General features: G+C 34.7%; 1 protein-coding gene across 2 annotated transcripts in view; it reads right to left on the bottom strand.

Moving 5' to 3' along the window:
• The window catches only part of LOC129258903 (cilia- and flagella-associated protein 65-like), a 38,193-nt gene extending 16,064 nt beyond the window's left edge, over positions 1-22,129 (bottom strand). For both annotated transcript variants that reach the window (XR_010293187.1, XM_054897144.2), the window contains exons 1-24: positions 21,918-22,129; positions 21,037-21,175; positions 20,430-20,560; positions 17,729-17,931; positions 17,038-17,183; positions 16,208-16,321; positions 14,598-14,706; positions 14,149-14,264; positions 13,308-13,457; positions 12,641-12,769; positions 12,042-12,200; positions 11,341-11,559; positions 10,569-10,622; positions 10,011-10,148; positions 9,550-9,653; positions 8,250-8,445; positions 6,000-6,170; positions 5,012-5,097; positions 4,585-4,651; positions 3,905-4,070; positions 3,323-3,722; positions 2,630-2,827; positions 1,907-1,991; positions 1,527-1,685 (exon numbers count right to left, since the gene is read on the bottom strand). Coding sequence is in view for 1 of the 2 variants with exons in the window: in XM_054897144.2 (XP_054753119.2) it covers positions 1,527-1,685; positions 1,907-1,991; positions 2,630-2,827; positions 3,323-3,722; positions 3,905-4,070; positions 4,585-4,651; positions 5,012-5,097; positions 6,000-6,170; positions 8,250-8,445; positions 9,550-9,653; positions 10,011-10,148; positions 10,569-10,622; positions 11,341-11,559; positions 12,042-12,200; positions 12,641-12,769; positions 13,308-13,457; positions 14,149-14,264; positions 14,598-14,706; positions 16,208-16,321; positions 17,038-17,183; positions 17,729-17,931; positions 20,430-20,560; positions 21,037-21,175; positions 21,918-22,090 (3,612 nt within the window). In the remaining variant the exon portion in view is untranslated. The remainder of the gene's footprint in view (positions 1-1,526; positions 1,686-1,906; positions 1,992-2,629; positions 2,828-3,322; positions 3,723-3,904; positions 4,071-4,584; positions 4,652-5,011; positions 5,098-5,999; positions 6,171-8,249; positions 8,446-9,549; positions 9,654-10,010; positions 10,149-10,568; positions 10,623-11,340; positions 11,560-12,041; positions 12,201-12,640; positions 12,770-13,307; positions 13,458-14,148; positions 14,265-14,597; positions 14,707-16,207; positions 16,322-17,037; positions 17,184-17,728; positions 17,932-20,429; positions 20,561-21,036; positions 21,176-21,917) is intronic.
• Positions 22,130-22,416: the final 287 nt, after the last annotated feature.

The following is a 22,416-nucleotide window of genomic DNA, read 5'->3' as shown; positions in this document are numbered from 1 at the left end:
AAACCTCCAAATCCCCCTCCATTACAAATAGACTCTTCTCTTACTACATTTGAGGAATTACCATCGTACTCCTCGCTCTGCGCTGCAAGAACAAACGTTGGCTCCACTCACCTGAAGAGTGTTGGCCCGTGCGTAAAGACAACGTATTAGCAGTAACGTTAGATCTAACATTCGGCGGAAATCTGATTTTCGGATCGTTTTTTTGTACATAAAACATCACTTTATAGGAAAGACATTACATGCAAATTTAAGATAAAAAATATAAAATTCAGAAATATCGTACCATAGACCGCAGTTACTGTTATTTCCTTTCAAATGATGATCAAAACATAATCATCCTCGATCCTTTCGTTTGTCATCGTAAGTTGCCATCTTGGATGACGTCATCATCCTTACAGACGTATTTACCAGTCGCTATACATCGCAATTCGTACCATGCATGCCGCTCACATATTCAACTAACGTATATGTACGTGCACGCTATCAAATTATTAAAGTGCGTTGGAAAACCGGCCGGTGGGCGACTACGCACGCGCAAGTACCAGGCTCATCTCGGGCTCAACACGCACTCCACATACATACAATTATGTACACACATTATCAAAATTGTCAAAAAACGTAATTTGAAAAGAAAAACCATAATGCCGTAATTTGAATGAAAAAACGTAATGATTACGACAAAAACGTAATGGTTGGCAGCTCTGATGAGGGACTTGTATATCTGAAGGTTTCTTATCAGTGTAAAAGTGATATCTTGTGAGGATAACAACATTAATAGTGTGTTGTTATATGGCGCTAATGTCTCTTTGAAATGGCACAATTCCGTTCCCGCATTGTATTCAAGCTTCTAGTTTTTGCACACAACTGTTTTTATAAAATTGCCCCATCCTATTTACTCGATTTAGTATCCTATTACCAGCCATCCCGAAATCTTAGATCAAGCTCAAAAGCATTATTCATTGTTCCCTCTGTCTTTACAAAGTCATATGGTGAGCGTGCTTTTACTCATGCCTCTGCTGTCCTCTGGAATGCTTTACCTAATTCAATGAGATATCAGAGTGATTTATGCAGGTTCAGGAGATCCCTTAAAACATATCTATTCAATGCATAAAATACCAACTTTGAACTAATGGTCCAATATAAATATCTTGATTACTTTATTCTTACCTTACACTATTTCTTCTTTAAGCGCATAGGGACATGCTATGCTATGTGTGATGCGCTATACAAGAATTGAGCATTATTATTACAATCTGTTTTTTCACTTTCAAATATCATTCAGAATATTTCCACTACTACTTATACATCTATTGTTCTTTTACTATCACATTTACCATCATTCCTTCTATGACTTCTACTAACTACTGCTAACTAATGGGGCAGAGGTTTTAGACAAAATTAATGCCTATGCTTATGTATCGCCTCCATGCAAGATTATTTTTTCCATGCAGTAGTCCCCTTCAAAGATGTACGGGGTAATCAATTGGAAATATCAGTTTAGATAATTTTGTTTAAAATCAACTTACCAAAACTTCTCTGCCTCTCATGATCTTGAATAGGACAGGAAGTCTGTCTGTTCCTGCAAACTCATGGCAGTAGGTCAGGGTGACGGTCTGGCATTGACCAGGCATCAAGGATCCGCTGCTTGGCTCTACAGTAAACAACTTGTTATCCATGATCCTCATCTTGAAGCAAAACATACACAAATACAGAAAAGTCAATATATTAAATGTATATTAAATGTTAAAAAAATAATCCAAATGGAATGATAACAGTCATTAAGTATGCAGTTTTTGCACACTTTCAAATAAAAATTTGTTTACATGTAATGAGTGATCCGATGACGTTGCCTATTTTTTCTATTTCATTACTAAAACTTTTCATTTTCATTGAAATGGTAGCATACCTCATGAAGTTCATCATGATCAAATTCTCCAGTCTCTGCCCAGTATTCCATCTCCAGTTGGAGATCAGTTGGAAACAGGTAAGCCCTAAAATAGAAAGAAACAATTAAAAAATGAAACTTCATTCATGAAGGGGATACATTTATGGTGCCATCGAAGGTGAATTAAGCAATACCCGACATTGTTTTCCAAATTCTCAAAGTAGTGAAACAATATGAGCATTGACATTAGAATGGACTAACCATGCTGGAGTCCAATTCTCCACCATACTTTAACTTTCTTTTCTCTTACCTTTCCTCTCCCCCCCCAAAAAAAAAAAAAATATATATATATACATACATACATAATAATAACTTAATTTTCTGTTCATTTGATGTATAAATACAGGATTCCTTTTAGATGATTCTATTCATCTAATAATTATTTATAATTATTGCAAGTAATATGGATTCATGTCAACATACCCATTGGAAATGAAAATAAAATGGCATTTAAAGAAATCAACTGACAATTTAATTTCTCATTAATGCTACACAAAAAATACTTTCAAAATATACAATGAAACAAGAATGATAAGGGAAAATTATATTTTCTGAATGGCGTCTATTTTTCTACTTTTGTTCCTATATTTTGTATGGCACCCTAAAACAATTTAAATGGCCTATTTTGAACTTTTTCAATGCAAAATGACATTTGTCCTCAATGTATTTTTGCATGCAACTTACCAGTCTGCATTGACTGTGCCTGTGTTTTCCAACATGAGATGAACAATGCAAGGCTCAGCTCCTACCGGTGAAGCACTGAAGTTGAAATCAAGCAGTGCTTGTGTTAACACCACTGCCTTACGACGCATGTTGTGCTTTGTAACACGAGAGAAGATGAGCTCTACAGGAGAGGGATCCGAGTCCAGACAAGAGTTCAAGCTGATAAATAGAAAATGGAGTGCATTGTTAGTTTTTTTTTTTCTTAATGCCTATGACTAAACTACTCATTTATGTAAAAATATTATGTACAAGTTTTATTCAAACCAGAATTAGAACTTAATAGTGATTGGATAACAATTATAGATTTGGAAAATTCTCCTTCTGATAACTGAATAGAATGAAAATACAAGGTGTCGTTTCTCAGGTCTCATATTGTAATATCTATGCAAAATATGTTTGAACAGTGAAAAATAAGAGCTCCAAGTTAACTTTTGGTTCCTATTACAAGTTTTTCAATTACTGCATAAGAAATCATAAGTTTAGAATACAAAGTTTACTTGGGCATTACAATCTATATTGTTAAGCACATTATTCAAGAATCAATTTCAATTTTATCTGATAAGGCTTCATAAGTTGAATAGTCACAAAATAATAAAAGCATTTCACAATTCTGCAAACATATAACTGGTGAACATTCCTGATAAAATCACTTACTTGTCTAGCGACAAAAGACTCCAGAGTCTTGCCTTGCTTATCCCAGCAGCACTGCCATAGCAGCGGGCATCAGTGATCTGGAGGGTGGGGTACACACCTACTGCTGTCATCTCACAAAGCTGATGCACTGTGTCACTGACAGGAACCAACGGACCCTCCTCGCTCTCAGAAACACTCTTTGCCTCTTCTTCCTTCTTCTCTCCATCCTTCTTCTCATCTTCCTTCCCCTCATTTTCTTCATCCTTCTTCTGTGTTCTTTCCAGGTTTGGGATGGATGGCGTGAGGAGACGGTAACCGACGAAGAAGGTGTAGCCAAGGCGTCTCTCGGGGCGGATGGTTGCCCTGATGACACGCCTTGATCGCGCAGGAAGGATGTCCCTTGTTCTGTCGAGTGTGAGTGCTTCAGGGAGAAATTGACAGTTGGAATTTACAGAGTACATGCAAACTGAAATTAAATGTTGACATTCGCAAAGTACATACAAAATATTTACATGTCAAAGTATATGAGAGAATCATTCAGAACATTGAAATGACATACAACTTCTTTCAACAAATAAACTTGAGGTGCTTTGTGATACATACCAAGATCATCTGTTTGCTGTGCCTCTTCTGCATAGCTACCCTGCATAGTTTGTTCCACACTAAGCTCATAGTGGAGGCTGCAGTTGCTTTTGTTATGAAGGACAATGTCTCTGGTAACAGCTGTGTTGACTACCACATCTGACAGGTCCACCACTGGATCTTCACACTGAATGCAATAATGAGAAAGTATGCAATTTCCTTGTCATAATGGAATGTTATGAAGAGAATGAAACTGACAATGTGGAATTTCTTTAATAGTATCTGACTCCAGAGACCTGTAACTTATGGCATTCATACCTGGGGAGAGAAGGTTTCAAAGAATGGGTTATGCAATAACAAGGTGCATTGCTATGCCAGTGCATAACTCATGTTTCATCAGGCAAACATTGAGCCCCCCCCCCCCCCCCCCCCCGGGTAAGAAATAACCATTGGTGTTTACATACACATGTATATCTAATTGTCTAGCGGGTAGATTATCTACTTCATAATGATTTCCAATGTTCTTACATGGGGAAACCCCAACCCCAAACATGTAAACCTATTGAATAATATATCAGCAATACTCTTTCATTCAATTGTTCGACACTTTCGAAATTCATATCATATTGATTTCCCTTTTTTTGCTCACAATCAACAAAATAAAATAAATTATCAAGCCAAACTTCTAACTCGTATCTTACCTTGATTCTGCCAATAGATCCTTCTCCAAGAACTCTAAGCAAGAATGCTTTCCGTCTTGTCAGATCCCTGTATACATGGAAACAATAAAGGTATAAAAATCCAGAAAAATACAAAGTAATACAGGATGACACAGGATAATATGATATACTATTTTTTTTTTAGTTTTCTGTCTTGCCAGATCCCTAGATTCATGACAAATCAAACATTATTGTATGAAAATATAGTATTTAGGGACAGATGCTTGTGTGAAATTATCACTTTGGTATTGTACAACTTCAAGAGTTCAAAATGAAGTAGTCTTCCTCTTCAATTCAATCAAGCATTAAGAAACTGCGGAACAACTTCCCCTATGATTTCTTAATAAGTGAAAAGAATGCAAAGTGTGGATAAATATGAATATTGTCATGATTCATCTCCTTCACTTACCCAATGTGATTGATGTCTTCAACATACATAGATGGCTTGATCACGTACTTGATTTCCTCACTGGGCGTGAAAGTCCATACATGGGACTGAAGGGATAAAATGGATGATAAACTGCTTCATCAATGAATATCTGACTTTCATACATTACATAATTCTCTCTTTAACACCTATTTATAACTGACTAATATTATTTCAAACATCATACGTGTGGAGCGATGTGGCCCAGTGGATTAGTCTTCGGACTTTGAAACAGAGGGTCGTGGGTTTGAATCCCAGCCATGGCGTAATTTCCTTTGGCAAGAAATTTATCCACATTGTGCTGCACTCAACCCAGGTGAGGTGAATGGGTACCTGGCAGGAATTTATTCCTTGAAATGCGTGTGCGCTGTAATCTTAGTAATTACGGCTGCCAAGCTACAGCTGGGGTAATAATATCCAAGTCCTTTGGGAGCGCATAGAAACATTATTCATAAAATGTGATATGCGCTATACAAGAACTGTGTATTATAAAAATGTAAATAGAAATAGATTTCCATATGATCTTTTTTTTAAAGGCTGGTACAAACTTGTCATATGAGTATAGGGAAAATAGATTTGTTCAAGAAAATATAGGACCAAACTAAAAGCAAATAATTATATGATGGTGTTCAAGACAAAGGTAAGATATGGGCATGAGATTGAATTGTAGAAGAACTTTTTCAAAGCGATATCAAATTTATTGTCAGGTGTGGGGCTTTTGAATTGCAAAGAAAACAGAGAAAAAAAGAGAAATATGCTTAATCTTTTTGATAATCACATGCAATGAACTATGACACAACAATGATCACATTTCAAATGTTTTTTTTTTTTTGGGGGGGGTCATAATAATAGCATTTGAAGAACTTAACTTTGGGGATGACATGTTTAAATACATTCTTCCTAAACAACTTAAAGATGGAATATAAAGACTCATGATCTTTTTTTGACATAAAAAGGACTGCAATCATACCTGTGTTTCATTGGGCAGTATGATACCGGTGATTGGATACACGGAGAGGCGATCCTTCTGGGCGTGGGGTACCTTCCATTGATACTTGAGAGCAATCCGAGAAGTATTCTTGACCTTATAACTCCTCCGTGATGATGTACCAATGCACGTACTCTTGAAGTACAAAACACCCTATAAATGAACAAAACAAGTAACAGAAATTCTACTCAAACAGCATGGACCAAGTTATGGGTATTGACTCTGGAATAATGGTAGTATATTGTTGGGTCTTTTTCTGGAGGAGGGGGGGGGGGGGCTAGAGACTGAACCAATTTTCTAAATAAATTGTTTTAGATAATTCTAAACCTTAGAAAGCATGCTTTGAGATATGTGTGTGTCAACACAGATCATCCAACCTTTCTTGTGGAAAAATAGGGATGATTTTGCTGAAAAGTAGGGAAGAAATAAATTTTCCCCAAAGAAGTGTGTTGTAAAATTACGAAGAAAAATTAGAAAATCATCAAAACAAGAGCTCAAAATAGACAACATTTACATTTTCTTCACAATGGTTGAAAATTGATTCTACATTGTAGTCAAAGCAATCAGCCATTAAAAGTAGCGGAACACATCTGGCAGTCTCGCCTGCATTATGAAATGAGGAATATATCCTGGTTTAAGTCACCACTCCATTCACTGCCGTTTATTTCGTCAGCGGCGGTGACTTCTTTCATCTCCCATTGACTTTGTACACAACGAACGCACACACACTGACACACAGGAGAAGAGAGGTGACTTATTTCAGTATAAGGCCTGAAATGAAATATAGCAGCATGTTCAGGTTTCAATGTTGACGAGAGCGCTAGCACCAGCACCTCTGCTTTGAAGGTGAGACAAAAATCACAAAATTATTTTGTTCTTAATATTTCAACATGTAGAAATGAAACCCTGATCAAAATGCAAGACAAAAAGCGAATACAACCTACCTCTCTCAAGCTGTACACTGAAATGTATGCACAGCACAGTACACTGAAGTGTATGCACTGTATACAGTTGAATCTTTGAGTCAAATCTAATTAGCATAAATTGCTTACGAGTTGAAAACGCAGCCCACTAGCATACAATCACCTATTCATGCCAGCCGAAAAAAAGGCTGACATAAATAGATAATAAACAAGGCCAGCATAAAGGTTAGCTGGGGTTATGATATGTTGTAGAGTGGTGTGTTGTGCATGTTTATTGTTATGTAGATGTGGTGACATCACCACGTAGTGACATCATCATCACATGACTAGTCACATATTGTTATGTGTCTCTTCATACTGGCCTTGCTTGCTCACTGCCTCCATCTGATTTGCAAGCAGGGCCTGTCTTAAATACCTCAGCAAATGTTAGGCAAACTTTTTGACAGTTAGTGAAGAAACCACCACGCCATGGTTTAACTTCCCAAATCTCATGCATAAACATGATGTTCAACAATATACTTTAGTGGTTTCATCCAATAGCCAGAGAGGAGATGAGAATCTTTTATCATACAAATTAGGAATTCATTACACACTTAATATTACTTGAATAAATTGAATTCACAATGACCAGTTCACAAAGGTGTATACAAATGTTAAGCCTACAATGGCTAAAATGTTGGCAAGCTACCCCCTGGTTCTCAGAATTTCAATGGTTAGTATTCTTCCATTCATAGGGGTCTGTCTACTCAAAATATGCAAAAATGCAGAATAATCAAATATGTACATCACCTTCAGGAATTTATATAATTATAATGGGACTCTAGACCTCAATGAATGCATGATCAATTATTGCTGCTAGTTCAGACAATGAATCACCTGTTACTTTGTTATCTAGATAGTTTCACATGTCATGCATACCTTTGAGACAAAGATGAATGCATGGTTTATGCTGTTACTAGGTCAGACAAGGTTTGGTGAATAAATTTAGATTCATTACCATATTAAAATACTAAAGTTCATTGACCCTTCGTCCTAGATCATGTGACCTGAAACTCCTGCAAAATTACCAGTGACACTTGATTACCCTTCTGCCCAAGTTTCATGAAATGGGTCTATATATAGTTATGACATCTTAACAACTGAATCTCATTGGAAAAGTGGCATCTGTAGTCTTGCTCTGCTAGGCAGGCAAGACAAAAACATTTCCAAAATCAATTGCTAAATTTTGTGTTACAAAGGCCTATAGCAAAATATGTCCATTGAAGTCAATCGCACTCATCAAGGTGACCTTGTGACTACAAATACATACCTCAGTATCAAGCAATACCCTTGGTTGTTCTGATGAACCAAGACAGTCAATTTCCTGGATGTGCTTGTCTGAATTATTGAGCCTGCAGCGGAATTGATGTCTTAGGGTCTTGTCCTTGACCTTTGGTATGACCTTGAAGACAAAGAGCTGGTGCTTGTCCCTGAGCAAGCCGGACGATGGCTTGACTTTGAATGTTCTGGAAGGAGACATGAGTAAAGATCAATTTTCTATGTTGGTCCAAGTACTGTACTACGGCTACTAACAAGAAGATAAATGAAGATCACTACCTCTCTAATAGAAGTTCAATATTGTATCCCACTCATACCAGGAGCCCGTAACACAAAACTTAGCAATAATCGTAGAAAAAATTTCTACCATTGTTCCATTGACTACAATGTACAATCAATCGTAAAATCAAGCGTTCAATTAATCGCTAATCTTTGTGTTACGGGACCCAGGTATCGACTACAAATGCTCATTAAATCTCAGATTCATTTATTTTTACTTGACAAATTATACAAGACCTTGTACAACACTAGACTGGACATCAAATCATAGTTACAAAGTAACTACGATTTGATTTCTACATCAATAAAAACAATAGCATTGATTCTTGTTTTGTAATCAGAAGAGATCCAAATTCTGAAAGTTTCTACAGAGTAAAAAAAGGAAACATCATATCACATACGATTAAAAAAAAAAGAATATGCTTCTGGTTACCCAATATATGCAATTATCTACAGAGTCCAACAAGCAAGAACACATATTAAATATGACATCCCAGGACCAAAATCCAGTTGAAACCAATTAGAGCAAAACCAATTGAAACCAGTTGGCAAACTGGTTTCAATAGGGAAATTGGAACAACTGGAACCAATTGAAACCAGTTGCCAACTGGTTCCAGTTAACACCAATTGGGCAACTGGAACCAGTTGGCAATTGGTTCCAGTTGAAACCAATTAAGCAACCAGTTGGCAACTGGTTTCAATTGGTTCCAGTTGTTCCAATTTCCCTATTAAAACCAGTTGAATCCAATTGGAGGCAACTGGTTTCAATCGGTTCCAGTTGAAACCAATTGGAGGCAACTGGTTTCAACTGGAACCAGTTGAAACTAATTGGTTTCCAACTGGATCCAATTGGAACTTCCAGTTGGAATGACTTCATTATATATCAGACGAAGTTAATGATCATTATAAACCAGCAGAAATATTGATACTCTACTTTGCATGCTAGTTCTACACATGGTCTTTGCCAAAAGGCACAGAAGTGACTCTAAGAGTTTCAACAGAGCAATACTCACCCTGATGGGTCATCTGGAATGGTGAAATGGATGGGTGTTGTCCCTGCGTTGCTAAGCAACATGGTCTTGTAGATGGAATCTCCAATATCAACAGCAGGGAAAACCTGATAAAAAAAGCAGCAATTGGAGAAAAAAAATGGAAACATTGGTCAATTCTTTCTTTTGTGAACTAGACAAGAAAATCATAACACAACACTTAATGAATCTAGACTGGCTTACTTCATTTGGATTTAGATGTTATAAGAAATTCAAAAGGAAACAAGCAATCAATTACTTTATACAGAATGAAGTACATAATACTCTAAGCTAATCATGTAACATGGAATATTCAATGAACTAGAAACGTAACTTCCAACTTTACTTACAAATACATATTGCATGTCAGAGTACCTTATCACTAATCCTACCAGCATTGACTGGTAAAAACAAAACACTGATCAATTAAGCTCCTTTAAACTAACCAGTTTCTTGGTGTCCAGTGTGTAGCGTGGCAGGAAGGTCTCGTTGTTTGGTTGGAATGTCTGACCAACCGCAGCGACAGTCAGACACCATGGTGGACAGAACGTCTCATCTTGAACAAGCCTGTAGTCTCTCATGCTCTATAGGATGAGGCCAAAAAAAAAAAAGAGGAAATTTAGCTGAACTCTCTCATGATCATCACAAGTAAAAGACAAATCCAACCAATATTCAACTTTGGAAACCTGTAAGTTTGTTAAACTGTCTCATAGATAACTATCTCAAAATGTAGCCAGAGCTTCTTTCATAAATCTTAACATCAAATAATAAGTGAAAATATATATTTTTAGCTACTGAAATCACACCATCACACATGGGAATATTGATTTCTTGAAGCATTGAATCTTGACACTAGCAACAGCAGTATTTTCTTCCTCTGCCACATTTTGTTATAATTTTTTGTATACCTGAATCAATAGAAGCTGATTTAAAAATAAGTTTCAAGCGGTTAACAGAAAATTTGATAAATTCAATTTGATTACATATCATACACTCCAACTCACCTTGTAAAATGCATAGCCTTCTAATTCCGCACCAAAAAACTGATTAGGAGCATTCTGAAAATCAAAACAATTCAAAAATCAAAATCAGTTTCATAATCAGATTTAAAATGGGGTTCTAAATCATATTCAATTAAAAAAAAAGATCATTTGAAATATGTTAATGTTAACACATTCAACATATGTTTAGTACAAAATATGTTGCTGGTTCTTACAAATACATCCATCCTTTGTCAAATTATCAGGAGAAATAAGTCCACACTGTATCACTTCATATTCAAGTTTTCATAAAGCCATGTTTAATTGCATGAAAAGCTTAACAAAAGCCCCCCCCCCCCCCCACATTGTTTACTGTATTTATTGTACATGTCTGTAGATATGCGAATGGTCTTACAAACAATCCAAAGGTTTATAAATTACCCTCCCCTCCTAAATATAAACCCAAAGGCTGTATTCTGAACTCAGGTTTAAATTAAACCCTGGTTTAAAGTTGTGGTTTAACTATGGAGAGCCAATTGGGGCACAATTCCCTGACAGTAGACATCCAATTTATTAACTCATTTGACACTTAAATTGTCCATAATTGTCTGTGAATGATATCTGAAGTATTTTTCTTCATTATGAAAGCCAAAGGAAACAAAATAGTAAACATAAGAAATATACGATATAAACAGAATTTTTGATTTCGTGGCTTCCCATAATTTTAGTACAGAGTTAGACCATGGTCTAAGTTAAACCTGACTTCAGAATACGGGCCAAAGAGTGTCTCAATTACCGGTTTGAATGTCACTCTGAAGGATGTCATCTTGAGGGGTGGGATATCAGATGATACCGGTGTGATAGAATAGATGTGGTTTTCATCCCCCATCCAGGTGACCGTGATCTTTCCCTTGGTGTGGTTTGTGACATTGAGGGTCTTCTGAAGAGGGCGGCGGAGGTCCTGCACGTTCCCAAAGTCAACATGGGTGGTATCGATGGTCACATGTACAGGTTGCTGTTGAGGGATTTTTTAGAGAGTTCAGTCATAGGTATTACCAAACTTATTCATGTATGTATGAAGTGAATGGTAACTGATGCCTCACAGTCAGTCAACCAAAATGGAACCTTTAATCTTGCATTCATTAACATAGTCCACAACCTTAATTGGGCATCAGAGGAAGTTTCTCAGCCTTACTTGCCAAAACATGAATAAAAAGGGAATTCATACCTACAGTAAGTCTTTCAATTTCAAATCAATTTATTGAGTCATGTATGACATAAGAGGTACAAGTAATCAAAGCTGAAAAGCTGAAAAATTATGGGTATATGTAGATTGATAAATTTAGTAATATCATTCTTCTTTTATGCCCACCACATAACATAACACTGGCTGGAACAATACAAATGTTGTAAATTACAAAGAACTCTTGCAAATTCTTATATGAAATTACTGAAATTTGGTGCAATACAATGATTAGATTTCTGGCTGAAACTTACTGTATATTCCCCATGTCTGCCATCATCAAAATACTCCTTCATGGGAGGGAGGGGTATAGGTTTCTGTACAAGATCATCCACAGCTTCAGCCGAAGGGTGTGTCAGGCAACGATTAGAATCCAATGCAAGCTTTCCATCCTTCACCATCTCATTCAAATGCTGTGAATGAAAATAGAAAGCACATCAATATAAAGAGACAGTAGAATGCGGTCTTTTCAGAGGGAAAACTGTTGATTTATCCAGTTTGAATATCACTTCAGTTTGGATTGATGTAAGACTGATGATGACATCATTGAAATGTGATCATGCAGCAGCTCAAAACAAGCAGCATTACATTCATTGCCCAAACATTGAAATTTGGTGCAACCAAGAGGATCTAATGGCTGCAAATGAGGAGGCCCTGCAATGTGCCAGATCCTGGCCAAGTATTGAATAAGTCTGTGTAGATGTCGAACCCCCCCCCCAAAAAAAAAAAAAGACTAGGGCTGCTATCTGGTAATCTTAATCTTCTCATCTTTCATCTCACCCCTACCATTCTACATAGTACTTTAATTCAGAATAAAACAGAATTTCACAGGAAAATGAAAAGGATATGTTACCTCAGGAGGGAAGAGTGAGAATCCACCAGCCACATGCTGATGATACCTGGTAAGATGGATGGGTTGAAGAACAGCTGGTTTACATAACTCTGTATGACAGGTACCAATCATGTCTATAAACAATGGATCCTGTTTCAATGAAAGACATGAAAAATAAAGAGATATAATTGAACAAACGCCAAATCGTACAACACAGTCTAAGAGGTATGAATTCCTTCCCTTCCAGACTTTTGTTCAGGGTTATATCAAAATACATTACTAGTTTCACCAGTATTTCTGCATCTCATGAGCAAATGATAATTTTTGAGACTGCATGAAAAGAGGATAATATCAGAATATCATGACAATGAAGGTTAAATGAATACACATTATTGAGCCCATGATTTCATAAAACAATCTAAGTTCAAATATGTATCACACAAGAAATCTTGTAAGAATGCCAAATAAACCAAACATTATACCCCAATCCCAAAAAAAAATACAAGTAAAAGGGTCATAAGATTGTCAACTGTAACTATTGTTTTATCTTTCATTTGCACAGCTGTTTCACATCATGTTATGCTTTTTTTTAACAATTACTTATGACTTATTACTTATTGTCATATTGAAGTATTCAAGCTCACAATAATAAAATCAAAATATTGCCTGGATCATTTGATGAACTAACCTGATTCTGTACAAGGCATGTAACTCTCCTGTAATGGTTGATTGGATAGGAAGGTGTGAATGTGATGATCAGGGTTTGAGTGGTATGTGGTTCTACCTTACCACACTGGACACTCAACTCAAACACACTCTGCTCACCGTCTATCATAAACTGAAAGAGAACATACAACATTAAACAAACTTATAATTTAGCATAATGATACCTTGCATTAAACATATTGTACATGTAGAACAGGTAATTAAATATATAGTATAACATGTGATAGAGTAACTATGTTATAAATCAAAGGCCTGAAATATGCGCCTCAATACTCGCTTCAACTATATCAAAATAATAAGTGGCAAGAAATGCAAGAAAGATTTTCCTTCATATTGCAGTATTAGAATGAACTGAATTATGGTCTTGTTACATATTGATATAAAATCTTATATTTCAGATATTAATCTTTAATTGCATTATGATAAATCGTTCCTATTAATGAACTGCAAGTCATAAGACACTGCTATTCGAAGATGACTAAAGATCAAACCTCCATAAAGTTAAGAAATCCAATTAAATGTGAACATTACTCTACATTTAACATTCTCCACCCAGGTGTACATGGGTTCCCAATAAGCTTGAGCATATTGAGTACTAGTTTCTTTGGTCAATTGTGGCTTGGCTATGACTCTAAAATTATATCTAAGCATAGCAAGGATACCATCACTATTATACAAGAGGCCATTATCATAACAATTTGTACTACATATTTGTTCCAAATGATATCATGATAATAATCCATTCAAGTTTTAGCTTGAATGGATTATTATTGTGATATCTTTTAAATATGAGAAGTTTGTACCTGATAATAAGCTGCTACATCAGACTGGTTGATGATATCCAGAGTCCTTGTTGCGGAGTCACCAAGATTTAGTAGACCAAAATTCAGCACTTGTGAACCAAGTGATACCACAGGCCCTTAAAGTTCAAAGCATACATGAACATAAAAATAAAATAAGTTTTAAGATTCTTAGTTATTGATATCTAATTGTTGCCCTACCATGCTATGAGCAACGGATCCAACCCAAATATATGAATTATGAACATATTGCTTCAACAAAAAATGACTAGAAAACTCTTCTTCCTCCAGAAATGGTGCCTTGGAATAATATTGATTCCTCAGTAATATGTCTTTTCTCATTTTGGGTGATGAAAAATTCTGCAATGTTAATCTTTACTTCTTAAAAACTCATTTAGGACACATGCAAAAAATTGGTAGCACGAATAGAGTTGAAATAAGAAGAACTTTACCTTTGCATCTACCATGGAGTTTGACAATGGTTTTGCTGACTTTACCAATAGCTTGGATATGAAGGTAGTCCACACTTTCCTCATTGACTGTGTTTGGAGTAAAGCTTACCTGTGGGTAATTCAAATAATACATGCAAAGTTGTTAACTTGCCCTAATCATCACCAACATTCTTGCAGACAATTGGATAGTTAGAGGCTACTGAACAAAACTTGAGCATTTGTTCATGTACACTTGGATCGGCTCAGGAGAAAGAGAATGTCTTAAGGACGTTCCACAGTTAAAGTGAAATCCATGTCATTTTCACCAAACTTTGCACAAAGATACTTTAGAACCTTAATATTCGAAATATGCAAAAATCAACATAGGTCCATGTGCTTGATTTTTTGCTATAGAGCTTCAAAGTTCACCCAAATTGATGTTCTTAAGAATTGCGCATTCAAAAGAATTTGGCATTTTTAGACCGCCCAAGATTACTACAATGAGTTTAAACCTCCATTACTCATTCAAAATACATGAAAAAGTCATCAAATTTCGCAAGAGAGTTAATAATTGTATCGTTAGAATGGAGAATCTATTAATAGTGCTATTTGATTGCAATTTTAAGTTTAACAGCACTGTCAGTTCTTAAAAATGGCGTAAAAGATAACAAAATCCCAATCTAAAAAATGTAAATTTCAGTAACAAACTACAAACGTTCAATAAATGCTGCACTTTATTCAAAATCCATGTCATTTTCACCAAAATTGGCAGAGTCGTAGAGGAAGGTATACCTAAGAGGTACAAACATTAAAAAATAGGGGTTCATGTGCTTGTTTTTAAACTATCAGCATTTTTATTAGAGCAAATGTGCTTTTTAAAACACCAAAAATGGGCCGAATGCTTAGTATCTATGTGAAGAAAAAATCAAAACCACTCTACCATTTATTCAAACTCGGGCTAATATTCGTGATTCTTGGCAGCACTGCAGAGTAAAGTATTTTGAAATTGTAGAGAATATTTTTTTGAATGGTCCATGGAATAATTCATTTTTTTAGCTTCATGAAATAACGCATCGGATCTGCAGTTAAAGTGCAGAAGATGAGAAAAATTAGCTCATACCCGCAGCTAATTAATACCTGTTCATCCATTGTGACGTCAGCGCGCAGAGTGTAAACTATGCGCAGATCCTAATGCGCACAAATATAACTGTGGAACGTCCTTAACTAAACTTGCCAAAGACAATGTTTCAAACAGGACAAAATACATTTGTAAAGAAAATGTTATCCATATATTTAAGATCTGGAAAAATTTAAATGCACCATGGAAATCTACAAGCATATAAATCTTTGATAAGAAAAGGAAAGTAGAATAGGGACACTCTCACTTCATAGGTCAGCTTTAAATCTTAACTAAAATTTCAAATTTAATGTTCTAATAAGTACAAAATTACATATGTCAAATTAAAATGATTCTTATTTTCAAGATCTGTATCAAGAAACCTTCACCATTAAGTCAATGGATCTGGAAGTATGTCAATATTTGATGAGGAAAGGGAAGAAGAATTAACGATACTCTCACATCATCGGTCAGATAATGGACGGTTCTATTCTGAGACCAGGGGTGAACTTACGGGTATCCTGCTGATGCTCTCCGGAGGGACTGTTCCCGATTTTTGCTGACAGGAAAACACAGTGTCAATTCTTGTTGTAGCAGTGGGATGGTCAACAGTGAAAGGAGAATTAACCTGTAAAGGAGAAAGGATAAAGAAGTCAAGTGTGTTTACGTCATATATAGTGTACTATCTGTGAAGAGCAACCTGCAGTTTGGACCCTGTAACAAAAAGTATTAAAGGATTAATATTTACAATCCTTTGTAAATTGTTTGTACATGTTTTGAAATGGAAGTACAATTAGAATCAATTGTAAAATGGATTATACATGTATAGAGCCCTAGTCTGTTTCCTAAAATTTCCTGCAATATAACCAACAAAATGTAGACCACAAATTGTCTTAGTTTTCTTTTCTCCTATAAATTATAAGCACTTAATTATATTACTGATAATTGCCTGTAACAGTTCTTCACTTAATCTCAAATACTTTTAACTCTGAAAAGCAATTATGCTTTAATAGACATTATTGTTTTTCTTGCTATCCTCTATTTTGTAATTTTACATTTGTACTTTAAATTTTTACACATATTTCAACATGTTTGGTGGAAATAAGTAATAATAAAAGAACCAACATATTATCTGCAAAGAAATACCCATCATGAAAAGAAAGTTTCAGCACACTGAATTAGTCATCATAATTTTTACATTTTCTTCATTAATTCATTTACACCACAAACAAACATATACATCTTACTCAATACACCTATTTTCAAAAAGAGTGAAATCATAGAAAATGGTAAACATTTTGACAATAATACGCCAATTCCAAGCGCCAGCCATAAGCTTCTTACCGGAGCAAGATTATGTAACTCAATCCACTTCTCTGCAGTAGAACCAATAGATACATCACCAAATGACACCACACTCTCAATATTCAGGTTCTCCATGGCTCGTGGATGACGGCCAGCCTGGGCCACTAACAAGTGAGGTAGCTTGCCTGAAAGACAGATATAAAAGAAAATTTGGTTTATGTCTGACACTCTGACTACAGAGTAAAAAAGTTGTGCAGTTTTCGACTGTTTTATCCATTTTGTAGTCTTTGAAGTCATTTTTAAGAAGCGCTACAATGACAAAAAAAAATAAAAATTGAAAAGAAAAAAATTGAAAATCTCAAAGCAGGTTAGCCATTTTGTAACCATTTTGTAATTACTTTGTAGATCTTTTGAAAATGCCTACAAGTAGTGAAAACTGCACTATATTGTTCTCATTCATGCCAGGTTCTGCCAAATCAGGCTCTCGTGGCACTGCATAGCAAACAAGAAAGGAACACAGTTCTGTTTCATTACTGAAGTACACTGCTTACAGTACTACAGTCACATTTCAATTGTTCCAAAGAGTAGAAGTCTAAAAGTATTGTATCATTCATGAAATACAACAAGTGAAAATGTTGTTGTTGCTGTTATTGACTACAACCCAAATATAAACATACATCTATTATTTTCTTCAATCTTTGTGAAACACAATTTGACCATCAACACTCACCGATTCCTTCCAACTTGAGCGTCTTCTTACAAGACAGGGAATCCGACCCATAATGCACTTCAGCGACTGTCTCATACACGACAGCAGAGGTGGGTTTGAATGTTGTTGTGATGGTACATTTTGATTTGGGTTCCAGTGTTCCCGTTGATGGCTCCAACACAAAAGGTAAGCTCACGGACCAAGCATAATTTGTAACTAGTTCACTGTGGTATAAATCAAAACATAAGAAACATACTAAATTTCTTCGCTTCTATTACCTTAAATAACAGAATCCAGATGACTCTGTATGAATATCTATCCCTGTTACTCCAATTTGCAATACACATCCGAATATATCTATGCATAAACACATATGGCAATGCATATTTCCATTGCATATATAATCATTTTTGCACATACGATTCAGCTGTCATTAATGAGGATTATCCTACTGCTACTTCTATTTTTTTTAGATGTAGGCTTGCATGTTTCTTTCACAAAATAATTAAATAACTTAGTTTGTATTTCAAAACATACATTGTTACTTTCATTCACTTATTTCCTTCACTAAGGTGAAGTATAAATCTGAATGTATCATTGCTCCAAAACATGATAAAATTACGCAGCACTTTCAAAACTTTGTTTTGTTTTTTTAGTTTTTTTTCAGAATTCATCTAATCTGAATCTGAATTGAATTTATTGTTTAATAATCATAAAGGGGTACAAAACATTATCCCGCGTCTTCGGGATATTTCATAATCTTCATGAACATGTTTTTAAACAAAGATCAAGACGAATCAATTTCTAGGGAGTTTGTCTCAATCACCTAACCGATATACATATTCATTGAACAGAAGAAATACAATTAGTTAAGATATTACCTCTTTCATGATAATCAGTATCATCTACAATGATTCAGATAACTTTCTAATTATTGATTATTATGAATTGAAATTGAAATTGAAATTGAAACTTTATTTACCACAATCTTCATAAAAAACATACTAATCAAGAAGTATAAATATTTCAATAAAATACATTATAACAAAAATGAGTATATTCAAGAATAGTGGAAGGATCACTGAAAAGTTACAAGGAACTTATAAGTTAGTGATCCTGAAATTAACACAAAACAACACAATTAAAAAAACAAATGCAGTAGGGAAATACAGAACAACAAACATAACAAAAGTATACAATTGTATCTATATCAGTATTAATAATAGTATTAGACTTTCTGCATGAAATGTATTTTTAAATGTCTTTTAAAGCTTTGAAGGGTTTTGCACTGCTTGATATTTTGAGGGATCTTATTCCAAATAATGGGACCCCTACATAAAAATATGTTGTTTGAGAAAGAATAATGGCCATATATTGCACGAGTATTAGCTGAGTTTCTAGTATTATATGTATGTATATCTCTATTGGTTTGAAAAATGTTGTCAAAATTATTAGGCAAAAGGTTGTTATAATAGGAATACATAAAAACAGATAATTGAAAATCATGTAGTAAAGAAATTGGGAGTATATTTAATTTCAAGAAAAGAGGTCTGCTATGACTTAGAAAGGGTTTATGGCATATTATACGAACTGCTCTCTTTTGAAGAAGAATGATGCGGTTCAGTAAGTGATGCTTGCAGGATCCCCAAACAATATTGCAATAAGATATGTAAGGTAAAATCAATGAATTATACAATGTAAGAAGAATATTTTGTGGTAAAATGTCTTTAAGTTTACTCATTATTCCTATTGTTTTGGAAACTTTCCTTAAAACCTCATAAACATGTGTCTTCCATTTTAAATCCTTGTCTATACTAATTCCTAAAAATTGTGTAGTATTTACATGTTGAATTAAGTTGCCATTAATATTTATATTTACTTCTTTTGCACTATTTTTCGGAGCATTGAACAGCATTACATGGGTCTTTTCATAATTAAGTTGTAATTTATTCGCTTCAACCCATTTGCTAACCTTTGAAAGTTCAGAATTAAAGTTTTGAGTAAGACATTCCACATCACTGTGTTTATAAAATATATTGGTGTCGTCTGCAAATAACAAACAATTTAATAGTGGAGATACTGAATTTAAATCATTGATGTAAATCAAAAAAAGTATGGGACCGAGGATTGATCCTTGCGGAATACCGCAAGAAACAGTTTGATAATTAGAGTTTATAGAATTGAACATTGTAAATTGTTTACGGTCACTCAAATAACTGTGAAATAAATTTAAAGTAACACCACGGATTCCATAATGAGAAAGTTTTTTTTAAAGTATTTTGTGATTTATGGAGTCAAATGCTTTTTTAAAGTCTAAGAACAGTCCAATAATAATCTCTTTGTTTTCAATTGCTTTAGACACATTCATTAAAAAATCTAAGATAGCATGATGAGTGGAATGTCCAGCTCTGAAACCAAAATGAATCTAATATTAAATGGTCCAAATTAATAATCTTACAATTGTTTTTATGAAAAGCACCAGCAAATATGAAAATGTTTTGATGTTCCAATGAAAAACAATCTTTGGAACTGAATCATTTCATATTTATGGTATTAAACACCATTGCTTGTATGCCTGGGTTAAATGAGTAACTAACACGTTTAATTTTAAAGTATGTAACTGATAGAAAACAAAAGATGCACTTGCTAAAAACAACACACATTGGATTAGATATATTTTCTAACTATTCAGTGTTCCATTGTAAATGATTGCTTACTGTACCTTGTGTTTGAGAGCTCAAATGTCAGTTTGGTGAAGTCCTTTGTGGCACACATGCCAAAGTTAAGATGGTTGGGTAGGGAGAGTTCATGCTTTGGAAGCACAGCTTGCATGGGTACCTGAAATACTCCATCCTGAAAACAAAAACATGGATTACGGTATTAATTCTGTAATGTAAAATGAAGCTAGGATGCCATATGATGCCAAAATGAATATCAAGAAAAGAGGAGTTTATTTTCATGTTTGTGAAGAAAAAAATATGAGAATAATATCATTCCCACACACCCATGTAATAACCACACCCTTCCATCAAGAAAATAGGGATAAGAACAACTAAAAGCAACATTACAGAATATGCTGAATCTCTACTGACCCACTACTGGAAAATCACAAATAATTTATCCTTAAACAGTCATTAAAAATCATCATGTGACTAAATACAGAAAATCATAACTTGTATCTTAAAATTGCATTTAAGAAACATAATATTTGATATTGCTTTGCATGAAGTGTGTATTCTTACATTAATAATAAATCAATAGTCATCATCATCATCATCATTACTATCATCATCATCATCACTATTTAAAAATGATGCAATTTACCATACCTGTGCTTGGAATTCAATCTTATCCACATAGATGTTCTTCTCAAGGGGTCTGAATGTAACAGGTAGACTGTAACTGGTCCCTGCACTCAGCACTATAGGCTCAGGGTAGAGGGTGGAAAAGAATCTGGTGTTTGGAGAGCTGAAGAGAAACAATTTTTTCAAAAACAATTTTTTTAAATTCTGATAGGATTGATCACAAGAATCTTTAGCAGGTAATTTTGAAAGACTGTCAAACTTACATGTAACGATGAGTCTTCAATTCTCTAAAATAAATTTGATCAATACTTTTGAAATTTTCACGAAATTTGACGAGTTAAATTTTGAACCATCCCAAGGTCATATGTGTTGCACATGCTGCATTTGTGCCTACATGTTGGTAACACAATAATCGTATGTGCCTGGATGATCTCTGAATGAGACGGAATTCAATCTTCTTTTTCCCTTTGTCCTTTCCCATTCAATTTGATTGGGTTCATTGTCAGGTGCTATTTCTCATATTTATACATACATGTACATTATATTTCCTATATAAAAAAAAATGCAATTAAACCTTATTTTGTTAGGGATCCCAACCAAATTCACAAAAATTGCCCTTTTTAATAATTGTAAAATCATAAATTGAACCCCCTAAATCATGTTTCTATTCCTAACCATCCACACCATAAAACTTAAACGGAAATGTGCATTCATATGTTAATAAATTGAACAGTGACATCCACTTTTCAGAGGATGAACCAAAACTTATGAGTTGCTCTAGATAGCTAAGATGTTGCAAAAGAAAATATGGAGATTTAAAACATCTGAAAATTACAGTTACAGAAAATAAAATGATTTAAAAGCTATAAAACAATGCTGAACCCCCACTTTCTCCCCTTTCTCACCTGAATTTCAATTTCTGTGTCTTGACCTGTACATTCTTTAAGATGACATTCTTGGTGTATTCACCACCTGGCTCCCAACCTTTCCAAGTCAACCCTTTGACCACCTCAATCCCAAAATGGTTTGTCTTGTGTTGAACATTAGAGGAGGATCTCCTGGGCACTGCCACTGGCATGATGGAGGTCTCCTAGTCAACACTTGATGATATCACTCCTGAGGGATGACAAAACAAAACAAAATAATTTAATATTGTATACAACTATACACAACACATCTTAGAAAGTCTTAAAGGTCAGGTCCACCCAAACCAAATGTTGGCTTGAATAAAAAGCCAAAATGCAAAACATAATATTTCTGGATTTTAAAGTTTGGTATATTATACTTACAAATTGGTGATACACTGTATACACATCCTTGGTAGTAAGCAAATGAAGGGGTTGATGATGACACACACTCATCAAATCTTTTTTTTTAATCTATTGTATTTCATCACTTAAAAAA

Source organism: Lytechinus pictus, chromosome 1 (assembly GCF_037042905.1).
Source record: "Lytechinus pictus isolate F3 Inbred chromosome 1, Lp3.0, whole genome shotgun sequence".
NCBI lineage: Eukaryota > Metazoa > Echinodermata > Echinoidea > Temnopleuroida > Toxopneustidae > Lytechinus > Lytechinus pictus.
Note: the sequence above shows the minus strand (reverse complement) of the source record. Positions and strands in the feature narration are given on the sequence as shown.